Genomic DNA, 17312 nt, shown 5'->3' with positions numbered 1-17312 from the left:
AGAGCAAGTTTCCAAACCAGTTCCTCTTGTCAACACTTAGCCCGGAGGATCAGCCCTGAGAGAGCCACTCAGAGACACGAGAGCTCTGAAAACAGTGTGTGCTACGCCTCCTCCTCCGTCATGCAGGGCACACACACACACACACACACACACCTTTCCATTTTTTCCATTAAAAGCAAAACTCGTCCCTTCAATACTGCCATCTTCATAACTCAGACAAAGGCCAGAGGAAAATAGGCCTGCATAAATTGATGGGATGTTTGCTTCTAACGGGTGTGGGGGGGGGGGGGGGGGCTATCCTGATGTGATCCTGCTGATGCCTGAGGTGGACTAGACACCGGGATTCAGATGCTGGCCGCGTCCGAATCTGCCATCCAGAAGCTTCCGGATTGTCAGTTCTGGAGGGCCTGACGTATTCGGGGTTTAGGGATTCGAGAAAAAGAAGGTCAAACTTTGTCTCTGTCTGTCCTCAAGCCGACTGGAATGCGCCCTTTAGGAACTGAGAGCTGCCCCTGATGGAGTGGGGGGGTAGGGGTGCATAGCGCGCCAGTTTAGATCCCACGTCAGTGTTCTCTCTGAGTCACCGAGCGTGCGGGGGAACACCCTCGGGAGTCAGGCCGGGCAGCGAGGACGAGAACACAAGTATTCCTGCGTCCCCTCGAATGGAGGCAATTTCGCGTGAAAACCCCCCAAACAATACTGTTGATGTTGCGCTCGGACAGGAGGGGTGTTCGGAGAGCGGCCCCTCCCTCCTTCTCGCTCCTCGGTGGATCCCGTGGGGTCTGACCCAACACGCAGTAATGAATGGATCTGTGTGCTGCTCAGTTTCTCCAGTCCCCCGGGGGGGGGGGGGGGGTAACACGGTGGAGATGACTGGGCTGATAGCACATCCCGGTCTACAGACGACTCTCTCCCCCCACCCTTTCCTCCTCCTCTCCCTTTTAACCTCGCCCAGCCTAGGACCTTAGAGCCCCCCCCCCTCCCCCCCCCCCCTTCGCAACCAGGGCCCTGCTGGGTCCCGGCGGTGTGATGGGAACTGTGTGTGCGCGGTGGCAGCAATGGGTAAACAGACAAATGAGGGCTCTGGCCTGACAGGGAAAGTTTAATTTCCGCCTCACCTACTGGGGAGAGGCTGAACGTCTGGGAGCGGCGGGGGGGGAGAACGCCGAGCGCTGATTGGGCCCTGGGCTCTCCCGGGGGCCGGCGTGGAGAGGAAGCCTGAGCAGGTAGGACTGCTTCCTCTCCACAGAGGGAAGGCAGAACGACAAACAAACAAAACGAGAGGGATGGAGGGAGGCCACCGGCAACAGTACCCCCCCCCCCCCCCCCCCCCCCACTCCCTGGCAGAGTGGGGCAGCAAGGGAGGGGGGGGGTGACGTGAGTGGCATGGCCAGGAACAGAGGAGAGCTGAACTGCTGAAGCAATTACCCTCACGGACAGACCTCAATTCCTCATTTCTGGGCTAAAAAGATCAGTGGCTCTTTGAGGAAGGCAACTACTTAACTCCAGATCTGAGCCCCAGCTCTGAGGACGCCCCTGGATAGTGGAAAGGGAGAGACAGAGAGAGATAGATAGACAGAGAGAGAGAGAGACAGAGGAGAGAGAGACAGAGACAGAGAGAGAGAGAAGGGGGATGGGGGCAGGAGAAGATGATGAAGGAGGAGAGGGGGGGGGGGAGAGAGAGAGATCATTTGCATACGAATACCATTCCTGTGCTGTACTGACCAGGGGGGGAGACACTGGTTTAATTTAGCTATCGCGTTCACTTGCTCCGGAATAATTTTTGGCGCATGGCCGGAGGAAGATTAGAATTGCTTTTCTCTCTGGAGTTGTGTTGGAGAACAGGGGGAGAGAGTGTGCCCCAGCGGAGGAGAGGGGGAGAGAGTGTGCCCCAGCGGAGGAGGAGAGGGGGAGAGTGTGTGCCCCAGCGGAGGAGAGGGGGAGAGTGTGCCCCAGCGGAGGAGGAGAGGGGGAGAATGTGCCCCAGCGCAGGAGGACAGAGGGAGAGTGTGTGCCCCAGCGGAGGAGGAGAGGGGGAGAGTGTGTGCCCCAGCGGAGGAGAGGGGGAGAGTGTGCCCCAGCGGAGGAGGAGAGGGGGAGAGTGTGCCCCAGCGGAGGAGGAGAGGGGGAGAGTGTGTGCCCCAGCGGAGGAGGAGAGGGGGAGAGTGTACCCCAGCGCAGGAGGACAGAGGGAGAGTGTCCCCCAGCGCAGGAGGACAGAGGGAGAGTGTCCCCCAGCGCAGGAGGACAGAGGGAGAGAGTGTCCCCCAGCGCAGGAGGACAGAGGCAGAGAGTGTCCCCCAGCGCAGGAGGACAGAGGGAGAGAGTGTGCCCCAGCGCAGGAGGACAGAGGGAGAGAGTGTCCCCCAGCGCAGGAGGACAGAGGGAGAGAGTGTCCCCCAGCGCAGGAGGACAGAGGGAGAGAGTGTGCCCCAGCGCAGGAGGACAGAGGGAGAGAGTGTGCCCCAGCGCAGGAGGACAGAGGGAGAGAGTGTCCCCCAGCGCAGGAGGACAGAGGGAGAGAGTGTGCCCCAGCGCAGGAGGACAGAGGGAGAGAGTGTGCCCCAGCGCAGGAGGACAGAGGGAGAGAGTGTCCCCCAGCGCAGGAGGACAGAGGGAGAGAGTGTCCCCCAGCGCAGGAGGACAGAGGGAGAGAGTGTCCCCCAGCGCAGGAGGACAGAGGGAGAGAGTGTGCCCCAGCGCAGGAGGACAGAGGGAGAGAGTGTGCCCCAGCGCAGGAGGACAGAGGGAGAGAGTGTCCCCCAGCGCAGGAGGACAGAGGGAGAGAGTGTGCCCCAGCGCAGGAGGACAGAGGGAGAGAGTGTGCCCCAGCGCAGGAGGACAGAGGGAGAGAGTGTCCCCCAGCGCAGGAGGACAGAGGGAGAGAGTGTCCCCCAGCGCAGGAGGACAGAGGGAGAGAGTGTCCCCCAGCGCAGGAGGACAGAGGGAGAGAGTGTCCCCCAGCGCAGGAGGACAGAGGGAGAGAGTGTGCCCCAGCGCAGGAGGACAGAGGGAGAGAGTGTCCCCCAGCGCAGGAGGACAGAGGGAGAGAGTGTGCCCCAGCGCAGGAGGACAGAGGGAGAGAGTGTCCCCCAGCGCAGGAGGACAGAGGGAGAGAGTGTGCCCCAGCGCAGGAGGACAGAGGGAGAGAGTGTCCCCCAGCGCAGGAGGACAGAGGGAGAGAGTGTGCCCCAGCGCAGGAGGACAGAGGGAGAGAGTGTCCCCCAGCGCAGGAGGACAGAGGGAGAGAGTGTGCCCCAGCGCAGGAGGACAGAGGGAGAGAGTGTCCCCCAGCGCAGGAGGACAGAGGGAGAGAGTGTGCCCCAGAGGAGGAGAACAGGGGCTGATCCCAGGCCCTGGCCCCCACTGCCCTCTCTCTCAGCGCTGCTTGAATGGTGATTAAGTATCAGGCGTTCAAATATCCCTCAACCCCCAACCCCCACTTCCCAGCTCCCCTCCTTCACCTCTTTCTTTCCCCCCCGCTCTATACTTCCGTCTCCCTCGGAGAGAAGGGATTAGTGGCACTCTGGTTTGAAGGAAATGGCACTTGCTTGAAACGAGCCGTCTTTTCACAGGCTGCTAATCTAACGAGCGGACGGCGTTACGGCGGCCCCCATGAGAAGGGGGCGGAGGCGCCTCGCGTTTGCCACCAACGCCGCGACACAGAAGCAAAAGAGTTTTTTTTCCGAAAAGCGTTTGCGTGTCTTTGGGGTCCACCCTGACCCGGTCTCACCACCGCCACTTCCTGTCTGACACTTCACACTCCCCCCTCCTCCCCCCCCGCCGGGGCACGCCACCGAGATCCCTCAGAGGCCGCGGCCTGTCAGTCATCGCCCTGGATACGGGATGGGGCCATCCCAGTGGTGCAGAAAACACACACGCTTCAGGCTACAACACTGTACTGTCAGAGAGGCCAGGGAGGGGAGGGGGGGGACACAGGTTCACACCTCAGGCTGGTGATGTAGGGGTCACGACCTCTGTGTGTTCCCAGGGCTCACAGCTCCCCATCACACCAGGATGATAAGAAGGGAGGGGGAGAGATCAGTCGAGTAAGGCTGATATGCTGCTTCCAAAACAGGAAAACACGAGTGGTTACGTCACCAACCAGCTGGGAGCCATTCACACCCCAAGAGGAAGTCAGACATACACACACACACCACACACGTGTGTGTACACACATCCAGACGCAATGTTTTTAAGTGGTGGGAGTCAAATGGCTGAGTGGTTAGGGAATCAGGCTATTAATCCGAAGGTTGCCGGTTCGATTCCCGGCCGTGAAACATTAAGTTGTGTCCTTGGGCAAGGCACTACACCCTACTTGCCTCGGGGGGAATGTCCCTGTACTTACTGTAAGTCGCTCTGGATAAGAGCGTCTGCTAAAATGACCAAATGTAAATGTAAGATAGGCTGACGATCTCGGGATGTGTGTGTGTGGTCTAAACATGGCATGGCTTCCCAGATGAATCAAGAGCACAGGTTCAATCCAGATGTCCACAGCGCGTATCCCTGCTCCTCCACATCATGTAGTCGCACGCTTCCATGTGATGGAGACCTGGATCCAGCCATGTGGAAACCCTCCCCCCTCCCCACGGAGACAATCATTCCTGCGGAGGGGGCCAGGCCAGGCCAGGCCAGGCTGCAGGTTCTTAGAGCCTGGCCCTGCAGGCTGTCACCTGGCCCTGCAGGCTGTCACCTGGCCCTGCTCTCTGCCTCCAGCCCACAGGGTGTTGTTATGAAGGAGGGCTGGCTGACTGAATGGCTAGCTGAGGCGAGAGACTGGGAGTTCAATCTCGCCGCCAGAGCGCATGAATAAAGATGGCCTCCGTCCATCGGCCGCCGCTGGGGAAGACGAAGGGGGTGGAGGGGAGGGAGGCCAGACCTCCATGATGCGTTTCTGCATCGGCGCTCCTGCATGTTCCATCTTCCACGCCTCCCCCTCCTCCTCTCCCTCTCCCTCCTCTTCTCCCTCCTCCTACTCTCCTGACTGGGATGATGCAGCTTTCTTGTTCTGCCTCGACCGACACAAAGTCGCGGGGCGCTGGAGGGCGGGAGCCTCTTAGATGCCGTGATAAGACTGGCACACTCACACACACACACACACGTGCAGGCACACAAGCAACAAGACGAGAATACCTGAGTCTTTCAAGCTGCAGCCAGCCAGACAAACAAAACTCAGAAGATAAAAGAAGACAAACAGACAGACAAGACCGACTGCAGGAGTTCACCTGTTGGTGTTGCCAACAAGGTTGGTCTCCGAGCTACAGAGCATGATGGACTGTGTGTGTGTGTGTGTGTGTGAGTGTGAGTGTAGGGAGGAGAGGGGCCACAAATGAAGGCCTATCAGGTTACCCAGCCTTTAACACCTCCTAAGCTCTCACTTACAGGGAATGGATATCCCCGGCTCTCTGTGCGTCAGACCTGACAATCAAACTCCGGACCGTGGAATATTTCTGGTGATTATACCTCAGGCAGACCTGTCAGGGCCCGGCGCCGGTACACGGGGGCTCCCGTCACCACGGGGCTGAGCCCCCCCTCCTTCATTATCGTTCTACAATCACCGCCGGTCGGCACGGTTCTATAACCTTAAGTGTATGGATTAGAAGGAGCTCTGAGAGGAGAAGGAAATCTCACTCTCGTCGTCTTCGTTTCCGTGTATCAGCCGTGGGCGCGGGGGGGAGACACTGGGGCCAAGCCTGGTCGCCCCAGATCTGACCCGGGTTCTCCTCTCTCTCTCACTCACCCCCCCCCCCCCCCATGTTATTTCACCCCCCCCCTCGAAGAAGCCCACGACTGCGGGCGCCGACATTCGACGTCGGCGCGAAAAGAAAAACAAACTCCCACCGCTCCCCCCCCCACCCCCGCCCCCAAAAACACCCGCTTCTCCCTTCTTACCTGTGAGCTCGTGGTGGATGAGGTCGGCGAAGTTGGGATCGTCGCCCCACCAGAAGAGCCAGAGCTCGCGGCGGCCCGGCCGCTGGCTCCGCCGCCACACGCTCAGCACGTCGCCCTTCAGGCAGCGGCTGAAGCTGCACAGGATGGGGTCCTCCTCCGTCACCGGGAACAGGATGGGCGCCGAGGTGGGCCCCTGCCACACGAAGCGCTTCCATTTGATCCCTGTCAGGTCAGCCTGGAGGACGGGGGGGGAGAAGGGCCAGAGGGCTGTGTTAGCATGTGTGTGTGTGTGTTGGGGGAGAGTGTTCCAGGAGCCACTCAGCTGCCGTGGGTAAGCAGCTGCTGAGCAGCGTTTAAAGAACAGGCATTAATCCTCTTTTATGGAGCGCCTTTGCGAGGAACACTTATGACAAGGGGCCACAGACCCAGGAAGAAGTAGCCCAGAGAGCCAGCTACACAGCAGAGAGACAGAGAGCGGGCATGAGAGAGGGAGAGAGCAAGCATGAGAGAGAGCATGAGAAAAGGGAGGGAGAGAGACACACACAGGATGAGGGAGAGAGGAGAGAGAGAGAAGAAGAGAGAGGGAGGATTACTAAGAGGAGTACCAAAAGAACAGACAGCCTAAGATAATCAGCACACACGCGGCGCAACATGACGCTGACAGCCAGAAAGACCGCAAAAAAAACGCCATCGTCGTTTTGGGTACAACATCGTGGGATCGATTTCGGCATGAACACGCTGTTCTAGCCTCGGAAGAAAGAAGAAAAAAACAACTCATGCTTAAACGAGGGTTTGGCCATTGTAATCCTTTTTAATAACAAGTGCTTTGGGTGCTGTGGCTTTTATGGGGGGGGGGGGGGGGACGACGACAAAACATGAGACCCTTTAACAGGCCATAAATCAACACCATGGTTATTAAGTGTAAAAGGAGAAACACTCAGCTCTACCGCTACCAGCAGTCAGACAGACAAACAGCCGGCCAGCCAGCCAGCTAGCGACATTCACCTGACACATTAGCACCATCACAGCAAAACAACAGCATCCCGCGGTCGCCACAGCAAAACGCAGGCGGCCACGTGCCGTGCACCCTCGTACCGCGCTCGCCTTGCCCCCCTCTGTCTAATCAGGCTGCAGACATGTTCCCTCGTCGGCCTGTTGGCCAACTGGGACCGCGCCGAACCTTATCTCGCCGCGAGGGCCCTCTCTGCTTTGCGGCTGGGAGACCGTTTGCGAGTTGACAAACTTTTCCTTTTTTTTCTCGCAAGAGTAGCCAATTAACCTATTCCATTCGTGGGGGTAAAACTGAAATCAATTTCCGACGCTCTGAGCGTGAGATTAACTACGGTTTTCGGTGCACTACTGGAGCGGTGGTCTTTAGGCTCAGAGGGATAAGCTGTGAGATTTGTGGTGGGGTTGTGTGGGGGGAGGAGGAGGGGGGGGGGCGGGGATGGGGGGAGGGGAGGAATTGTCAAAACAAAACTCTCTGTGGTGTGAACTGGAGCAGAGCTGGATCACAACAAGTTGTCCACTCTGGTGAGGGCGAGGGCCCAGGCGCGGGGCGGTGGGCCTGAACTGGAACTCGATTCGAAACGTGTAAAAACACGACCCCCCCAGCGCTCCCCCCTGGTTTTCACTTCGTCGTGAAACAATCAATCGTGCGCCCCGGAAACAACTTTATTCAACACAGGCCCTTTTATTTCCGCGCTCACACTTGTTTCTCCATTAAACACCAACAAGGACTGGCAATGCGTGCAAAGAGCCCGAGAGCCACTCACATCACTGTCACGTTATCATGAATTATCAATTCATCAAGCTGCACGATATGCAATATCTCCTAACAGGAATCCTGCCCAAGGGCACTCACACACAAGTCGAAGCCAAAAAACACAAGTCTTGGTTCGTCCACTTCCCGGCACACATACGTCGTTTGGCGCTGAGTACACGCTATAATTAGGCTACTGCGACTATCTCCTCATCTCCCTGCAGCCTACAGTGGTGGTGGTGGTGGTGGTGGAAGGGGACTCCTCTGGAACCTGCACCTTGCAAGGAAACATCTGTTCACACAATGAGTAGAGTGAAACCAGACTGGAGAGGGAGAAAACTGCCGTTGAAGAAGGAGCCTTGGGTTGTGCACGGCAGCCTTGTTCGAAGAGAAAGGGTATTTAAGAGTATCCCTGCATCGTAGCTACGGTGTGTTTCGAAGCTAATCTGACGTTTTCACTGTCTGTGTGGCCATTCATTTACATTCAGTCATTTAGCAGACGCTCTTATCCAGAGCGACTTACAGGAAGTACAGGGACATTCCCCCGAGGCAAGTAGGGTGAAGTGCCTTGCCCAAGGACACAACGTCAGTCGGCATGACCGGGAATCAAACTGGCAACCTTCGGATTACTAGCCCGACTCCCTCACCGCTCAGCCAACTGACTCCCATTCACGGTTCGAATAGCCCTCCTTCCCTGTCAAAGATCAAATCGGGGCTGTCAATCCATAGCTGGTCTCAGCAAGCACTAAGTGGCAATCTCCACGAAGCAGATTGCTCTATCAAAAGGTATCAATCCGTCTCCTCACAATACTAGTCTCCATAGAAACATTAATGCTGTGTGAGTGTATGCTGAAGAAACCCTTCTATCAACTTGAAACTGTGATGTGTGTGCCTGTGTCCAAAGTGTGTGTGTGTGTGTGTGTGTGTGCGCGCAATGCAAAGTGTCCCAGCAAAAAGACAACTGCAGGCGTCGAGTCAAGTTTCGCTTTTCAAACAGAAAGGCAAAACCCACATTGCAGCTTTCGTGACATCTGAGGGAAGAGCCTTTTGACGGACTCAGGATGTTGACTCGAAGCTGTCCGGATTTGGGGGTCGTGACCTCTGCTCTCGTCAGCTGCTCACCTTTGCTCTTCCAGCTCAGGGCTCCAGCTCCCAATGAAAAGGTGAAGCACAAACACCTGCCTGCCTGCCGTCCCCCCCTGGCCCGACACCAGCAACAGGTGAAGTCCCTCAAAGAATCTAAGACACCCTGCAGCCACCACCACCACCACCACCACCACCTCTCCCTCCCACTCTCACTCTCTCTGTCACTGAAGAGTAGCACCAGAGGCACCAGCATGGCACACATAAAAGTAACAAGTGTCTGTTTACACATTGCACTACGGAGTACGCAAATCCTGTTGGTCACATATATCCTCCCTTTTTGACCACATTTTTCGCTGCACCGTTCGGGTTCCCGTTCAGGCAGAGTCAAGTGTTGGATAAGCTAATAACAACTTCAAAGAAGTTGAACAAAGTCCAGATCTAAAACTACAACATACATAATAACGTAGATTTATACCAGTTTACCGTACACACTATTTAGGCATGATTTAGATTATCATTATCAAGAAGGAGTTTTTCCATTCATTAGCAGTAGTCATAGAAAAGCTATGGAACAAGTGTCATGCTGTCTTTGCATTCGTACACCACATTTCATTCGTCTGTTTATCATGACTCATAAAATATTCTTCCACTTGACCATCTGACACTTAGCTGAACAACATAAACCAGCATTCAATACAAACTTATTAAAACTTTGATGAGTAATCTTTCCTTTTACCTTCCCTGGCAAGACATCCTACACATTATAAACATGTGTTTGTTATTATACTACAAGCAAGCGGAATATGACGCTTAATACGTAAGCCTTCGTTGTTATGTTCCTTAAAAGGTTGTTGGTAGCAGGTGTGCTGTGACCCGGGTATTGAAGCCATGTGAGCGCGATCCAACTTTTCAAATGCATCTCAGCAACGATCTGGAATTAAGAGTACACGACATGCTCTCCTGCATACTAAACTTGACAACTCGCAACTAAGAAAACAGTTGCTGATGCGCACAGTTCCATGAATTTTAAAGAGCTAGAGAGCCGTTACAAAGATCTGGGACTTAAGCGAGTCTGGTTAATTCTCATTATACAATTCTTTCCTCGTTCCTTGGTGTGTGGCAAGTCAAAACACACAAAACAATACTGACTGCCTGCTGTTGCACACCGAAAGACAGACGCCAGTAAATACAATTTTGCCAGCTAGTTAAAACATGTATGACGTTGCTGTACTGTTGAGTGTTGTTTGACATTTAAAATAAATTACGCTATTTACTCCGAAAAACGAATCGAAGTGACATGTCGAGAAGCCGATGTTCACTAGGCTTTTATTTTCACAGAATGCTAACGCTGCATGTTAGCCTGCTGTGTGTGTGTGTGTGTGTGTGTGTGTGTGTATCTGTTTGCTTCTGCAAAACGAGCACAACAAAGCTGGGCAGGCTGCTAGCTCTGCTGCTAAAGGGTTTGGTTTTCAGGTCACCGGTTGCACAATGCATTGAGCTATTACAAAAATGCAAATAATTGTATAATGATAATCTATGCAGCATGGTTAGTAATCCAGCAGGATCATCAATACTGCCTTGCTATCTTGCAAGCTGCTTGCACTTTTGCAGAGGCAACAGTAACATTCATGATTGCGTGCAGGTGCTAGTAACACACCTCACTGACACTGTATTGTCCTCGTTAGTCATGCATAACCTCGCATTATCTGTCAGAACCCAAATATTACTTAATGAATGATGGTGTAAATGCATTGCCTTCCTATTGCTACTCGACACAGGCCATAAGCCTGCTCTCTCTGTGATATGCCTATGGCTAACATCAGCTAGCAAGCTAGCTCCTTTCAGCTAGTTAAAAATGGCTGCTTTTCCTTTAGTTTTAAATCTCTTACCAGACAGAATAGATTGGAATGGCAATCCTCCAAGCTGGCCCCGTTTGGTACAAAACAAGAACTCATCCTTTCACAGCGCGATCGAACGCTCCATCATTTCAGTTCCCGGGAAATAAAGAACGATTTGTTTTGGGTTTTGTAAAATGTAAGCAGGCTAATCAAAGAGAATAATTTTTTAACAATCGGTTGGAGATAGTAATTCAACAACCTTAGATTGCTATGGTCTGACAAAATTTAAAAGCAGTTAAAATGCAGTCTTCACAGTCTCAATGCCGACCTCTCAAACGTACTTGAAGTAAAAATTTAAAGGGAGCGAAAAATGCTCTTAAAACAAAAAGAAAAGGAGAGAGCAAAGAAGCAACTCTCCCCCTCCCCCTTAGCTTAAAACGGTCTTTGCTAGAAACGTCCCTCTATCTCTCCATCATCAACTCCGATCTAAAAACGAAATACATCCTTTAAATCGATCGAAATCTGGCGTACGCCTATATTTTCGTAGTTATTTTAACCATTATTTGGGTCTCTGTTCCTGCTGGTTTCCATTTGAATTCATGGATTCCTTTCTTTAATGGCGGCCACAGGGACAACTCAGCCTCCCAAAGCCTATTGGCTCATTCGTGGTCATGAGGGGTGTAATAACACTGTAACTGATGGGTATTGCCGCTAGGCGAGAGCAAGTGGCGCTACTGAGCAACCAGATTTTGTTACTAATGATCAAACCTTTAAACTTGCCGACTTTCATAGTGCTCCACCTAGTGCAATCTCAAAGAAATGTATCTGTGCTACATCGGTGATTATGCCCTTGCGACAGCAATCTGCTAATTCAAATTGATAAGGCTACTTGTGCTAAGATACAACATTTATTTTTGACGTGGAAACATCGCAGCCTTGTTGAACTACTAGAGACGCGTGTGGAGCATGTCATCATTTGTATTTACCAGGATGAGATGATCAATGCTTGTAATTACGAGTACATTCCTGTACAATACTCCTCTGCCCGTCAGACATGAGTACACAATTGAGACAGTCAAGCTAAAATGTGCGTGGATAATGTCTAAAACTAAATATGCAAAAGGTCACGTTAATGTAATTTAAGCGCACTCAATTCTTCCTGATATAAAAGGTTTTAAACAAAAACAAATGTTTGGTAATTGGCTCTTGAACATAACATGCCAACCGCAAGTATCTTCCAAACAACTGTCACTTAATTCTGAGTCTGCTACAATCCCTCCCCTCTCTCACCTAGATTCCAGGAACCTCCAGATAATAATGAAAGCACTTTGTCAAACTAGATGATCCCCAGTCAAAGTCATGGCCTATCCCATTTGTTCGCCCCTGCGGTGGTATTGTTCAGTCTCTGAAGGTCTAGATACCTATCTGATGGGTTTCCCATCATCAGTGATTCTGATCTGATCCAGGCGGGTTGAGCTCCTGCTCTCATGGATAAATCTCCCAGCAGACAAGCCTGATTATCTCACATTCTCTGCTCCTCTATCATCCCTCCCTTAGATATGAAAAACAATTGTGGAATGATGGTATCTGTGGTAGATTGTTTAACAGACAAACATCTGATGGGTGCACTGATAAGGGGAATTGTCGTAGCTCTGTGACTAATGGGAGACTGTAATATTGTCGACCCAGACCAGATTGTTATCATATCTGCTGATAGTTTTCCTTTCACGTATCACCTTAAAAAGCACGAGAGGCCTGTCATAAAAGGCTGTGGACCACGAGGAAAGTGGTGGGACGTGTTCAAAGTTGGACAAGCGTTTTTGTGACATCTGATTGGCCACGCTCTGCAGTCCCCCTATCTGTCCTCTTAAAAAGAGCTGTGCGGCATTTTATCAGAGGGAAGAATATCACTGTGCTGTGACTAAACCTTGTGGAAAGTCAAGAATACATCTGTGGTTCTTCCTGCGATGGGTGCATGGGGACTGCATGGGAGGAACGTGTGTTCAGATAGGGCTGAGAAACGGCAACAAGTGACGCGGGATGTAGCGGCTGATTTGGTCACAAACGAGATAAACACGGAGGGCTGAGTGGAATGGCATCCATCCACAAACGACCACGTTGCCTCAGTTTGCGGACTCTATCAAATTGAGAACAGTATTCCAGTGAGAGAAAGAAGGGGGGAGCAGGGATGTAAATTCGATTACTGAAAGTTTGAATCAGCTTTTCCTGGAGCCAGGCTTAAGACATCCAATTGTGTGTGTGTGTATGTGTGTATGAGAGAGAGAGGAGGGGGGGGGGGGGCAGACAGGCAGGGAAAGACCCGACAAAGAGCCTCTTCGAGTCAAGAGGGTGACCTTAAAGCGAGAGACAGGGTGAACATTGCTGTTGCAGAAGTCACATGACGTTCTTCAGAAAGCTTTCTGTCAATCAATAGAATTGACCATCCAAGAAAGCTCTCTTTCTCTCTCTCTCTCTCTCTCTCTCTCTCTCTCTCTCTCTCTCTCTCTCTCTCTCTCTCTCTCTCTCTCTCTCTCTCTCTCTCTCTCGACAGACACACAGCTGCTATGAGGGGCCAGCCATCATCAGCCAGCAACGCTGGAGGCCAGCAATCCAAGGTCTCGAGTTCAACAGCGTAGCTCATGTTTACCAAAGCTAAGTGGTTCTATCCCTTTCTAAGTCTCAGCAGTGGCGGAATGGGATTGGTAATTAAGAGGGTCAACAAGAGCGCCATGTTCAAATAAAGCAGCACCACCCACCCCTCATGTCGTCACACACATCTCAGCCCCGTATACGCACACATGCGGCCCACACACCCAATACGACACCACGATACGATTGTAAACAGCGATTGGGACACCGAAGATAAATCCATTATCCTATTCATTTGCCTGCATAATGATACTTGGACAAGGCTAATAATGGATTGAAATGAATTAAAGGCAATCTCGACAGCTGAGGCTGCAGTGCTTGGTGTTTGAAAAGACACTCTGGCTGGAGTTGAAAAGCGAATGCTCGTGGGGTTTACGTCTTAATTTGTTTTCTTTTTCTTCAATGGCTTTTAGCCCCCAGAGGGATATATGTATATTTTGGTTTATGTTAAAGCTTTAATTAATATTGCTCAGTGGCCTGCAATATCAGCCTGCTAATTAACTGGTGAATTAAAAAGGTTGCAATAAAAAGAAAAGAAAAAACACACACTATTAGACGTTGATTGAAAATGGCTTCAAATCAGCCTGCTAAGTTGTAGCTCGCAAAACTAAAATGCAAAGGAGATATAATTTGTTAAATCATTATAAACACCCTATATACCCTCCTAATTCCCTATTATCTTCGCAACATATTGCTGTCCATGACAAAGAAACAGGCCTCACCCAACCGATCCATATTTACTGTATTATCTAGAACATTAACAAAAGTCCCAGATGTCTCTTGTCATGTAGTTTGCCGTGCTCAGAGCGAGCCATGCTGTTAGAGGCTGGAGAGGCTGTGGAGGCTGTGGAGGCTGGCGTGGAGCCGCCTGCCTCCATCTAACCAGCGAGCGGAATGTGCTGCTTCAAAGGCCCTCTGATTGAGGGGTTAAACACAGCCTCTCAGCCCTGAGTTCCCCAATCAGGCTAATGTCCCCATTAGCGCTTCGAGCTTCTCAGGTCAGCGAAGGAATCGAGTAAAAAAAAAAAAAACGTCAAAGAAAAACGACCGTTTTGGTTGGACCCAATATTGCCGTCCTCTGTGTGAGTAATTGCTGTCCTGGCCGTCTTCCTCGTGGGCTATCCTTGCAGGGGGTGGACATACCATTGGCGCTGGACCGAGCTGACTCCCTCCTCGTGTCCAGCTCGTCCAGTCAGGAGCTGCTTTGTGCGAGGGTCTGTGGGGCACAGATGGAGCCAGCTACTGGCAAACGGCCCTCTTTTTGAACTGTGTCAGATTGTGTCACTCAAAGGCAGTTGGGCCGAGCAGCGCTCTTTCAGTTGAATCGCAGCGCCTGCCAGGGTGTGTTCCTTTGTAGTTGAAGTGCTTGGCGACACTCTTGTTTTAACCACCGGTTAGCTGCTTTGTCTGTGCGGCCCTCTGAAGTCTGTGTTTAGCCTGGCCTCCAGTGAGCTGTGTGTTCGTACCCTGCCTCGCCCTCGGCCTCCAGAGCCCAGTTGAGGCTGGAGGCCACTTGGATGGGTGCTGGCTGCCTGGTACACGGCGGGCCTGCGCTGGAACATTCCAGACACACAAATGAAGCTGTGGCCATCCCTTTGTTGTGCTGCTGACTAGACAAGAGGCTTTCTGCGGGGCGGCCGCCTCTGAAAAGACGACGTCGCGCCTCCCCGCTGGTAAGCGATCTGACACACTTTCCCCCCGCTGCAGTCTTTTAACAGTCCCCTCGTTTTTTTAGGCTCTCTACCCCCCCTCTCTCACTTTTACCATCTCACCTCACCACCCTCCTTTATTCTCCCTCCCTCTCAGATTTTCCCTCCCTCTCTCTCTCTCTCTCTCTCTCTCTCTCTCTCTCTCTCTCTCTCTCTCTCTCTCTCTTTCTCCCTCCCTCCCTCCCTCCCTCCCTCTCTCTTACATACTCACACACATTCTCACACACACACATGGTGAGCAGATGGAGGGAAGGTGTCTATATTGAAGGATTTTTTTCCCCCTCCTTAAGCAGCTTCCAGTCTGCAGAAAACAGCGTGAGATTAATACATTCAATATGAATTGTAAGCTAATGAAATGAGCTCCCCCACCTTCATTGCAACTGGAAACTGGGGGCAGTGCTGTGAGCTCCATGAGAGAATGAGATCATTGTCGAAATTGGACCATCAAAAACGGCAGTCAGCAAAAAAGAACTAAAACGGCCCTCTGTCGGAACCTGACCTGTGTAAGAGTACAACATGCCTGACATGCCTCAGCGACAGTGTGCTTTGTCATTCCCTTCTTAAGGACACAAGGAGTGACCCTTAAAGCGTGGAACATTCATAATTCCACTACCCAGAAACACCCAAACAGCCAGGCCAGAAATAGCCTATTTTCACGGATCACAAACCCATAGGAGAAAAAACAGCATAAAGGGTTTTCACTGTTTGAAAAAACAGTTGATAAGCATCTTTTATACCATTGTCTTACTTGATTAATTTCAAACAAATAGTGTTGAGTGGCACAGTAATGACTTCCACATCCAATCACAGATCCACGCCCACAGATTTAAAAGCAGTTGGGCCTTGGCTCAGTAAGAATCTGCCTGGAGCAGGGCAGCCAATGCCACTACAAAGGCCCCGTCGTATCCACATACTGGGAGGAAGACATCCAGGTTTGCACATGCTGCACTTTCTTCTGTACAGACAGTCTCCAAGCAGGGAACAGCAATTAGATCAGAAACACAAGAGGTGGAGACAGAGAGAGGCAGAGTGAAAGAGAGGGAGAGAATCATAGAGAGAGAGAGAGAGAGGGGGGGGGGGGCATGGTCAGGGTGAAATTCAAGGGCAGATGAAGAGTGAAGGGTTGTCGTGGCGTATGGCCGGAGGGCTGTTCATTTCCCCCTGAACCGGAGCACTCTCCGTGGATCAGCCCCCCCATCAGGGACCTCATCTCCTAATTGCTTAATTGGAAGCCGTCTGCGAACTGGAGAGAGCACTGGAGCCAATGTGCTCCAGATGTGTCTCTGTGTTCAGCTGATTGATAGCGAGCCATTTCCCCCAGTAGGGCTCCAGTCCTCAGGCTAGGATTGGATTGCCCCCCCCCCCCCCCCCCCCCCCCCCCCGCCCGGACCCCCCACACACAAGCATCCTGTAGCTCATCACATTAGACGATCATACACTCACGGCAGAAGTGCAACACTTGCAGAAATCCGGGGTATTAAAGGTGCACCGGCATTGATATGTATCCGGATCGTATATCAAGCAAACCCAGGATTACGCCTGAATGAAATGGCTGTCTGATCGATCGATGTTCAAAATGAAAGGTGAGATAAGAGTTACGTTAAGAGAAATGGCTGGCTTCGAAGGGCATCAGTCAGATCCTCGTCGGGCCGACCTCATGGTCATGGCACAGGTCATGGCTACCACTTCACTTCCTGTCTAACACTTGACTTCCTGTCTCAGAGGAGCATCCACGTGGCTGGGTTGTAGCAGCCAAGGAAACAGGCACAGAAACACTGTCCAAGGTTACTCACGGCATCAATATTTGATAGTGTTCCACTCAATATTTATGGTAAGGGTTTATTTGAACATATTAGCTGTTGGTCAATATGTTTACAGAGAGCTAGCCGGAGTGTTAACTGTGTACCCTAGCTTTCTTGATTATAGTAAACACACAAATCCTCTCTTGCCAAGAGAGCTTAAAAGTGAATACTGCTCATAACAGTTCTGATTACCGAGACGTAATTAAATTGTAATGGAATTTCCTTTCAGCCTAGGTGTGCGATTGTTTATAGTTACCCTAATAAACGTCAATGAAGTGCGGTCCATTTATTTCCTGTCAATAGAGGGCAGGTGGGCTAATAGATGATGATCTGCGCGTGTGTTCCTCGAGGAGGAGGTGTGGAGGTACGTGTTTGATACTATTCGTCACGGAGCAATATGCGGCGAACGCTCTCACCCTCTGCGTGCCCTCCCGTAGAGATTCACGCCCTCGCTCGACGCTCGTTCATATTCTGCATGTTTGCATCTGTCCTCGCATGGACGTTGCATCTCGTGTCCTGATCTGGTAGGAGGTCCAAGGCACTGTCACCTCATGTTTGTCAACCACCCAGAGCT

The 17312-nt window shown here is 51.9% G+C and overlaps 1 protein-coding gene across 1 annotated transcript; it reads right to left on the bottom strand.

Moving 5' to 3' along the window:
- Window positions 1-5856: 5856 nt before the first annotated feature.
- LOC136939148 (mediator of RNA polymerase II transcription subunit 13-like) lies at window positions 5857-11173 on the bottom strand (the record flags this gene model as incomplete). Its single annotated transcript, XM_067232003.1, has 2 exons — window positions 10630-11173; window positions 5857-6127 (listed from the first exon to the last, which is right to left on the bottom strand). Coding segments are annotated over exons 1-2 (337 nt in total), but the record flags the coding sequence as incomplete, so codon positions are not given.
- Between the last annotated feature and the right edge of the window lie 6139 nt (window positions 11174-17312).

This window comes from Osmerus mordax, unplaced genomic scaffold (genome assembly GCF_038355195.1).
Source record: "Osmerus mordax isolate fOsmMor3 unplaced genomic scaffold, fOsmMor3.pri Scaffold_138, whole genome shotgun sequence".
Lineage (NCBI taxonomy): Eukaryota > Metazoa > Chordata > Actinopteri > Osmeriformes > Osmeridae > Osmerus > Osmerus mordax.
This window is presented reverse-complemented; position numbering and strand designations above follow the sequence as displayed.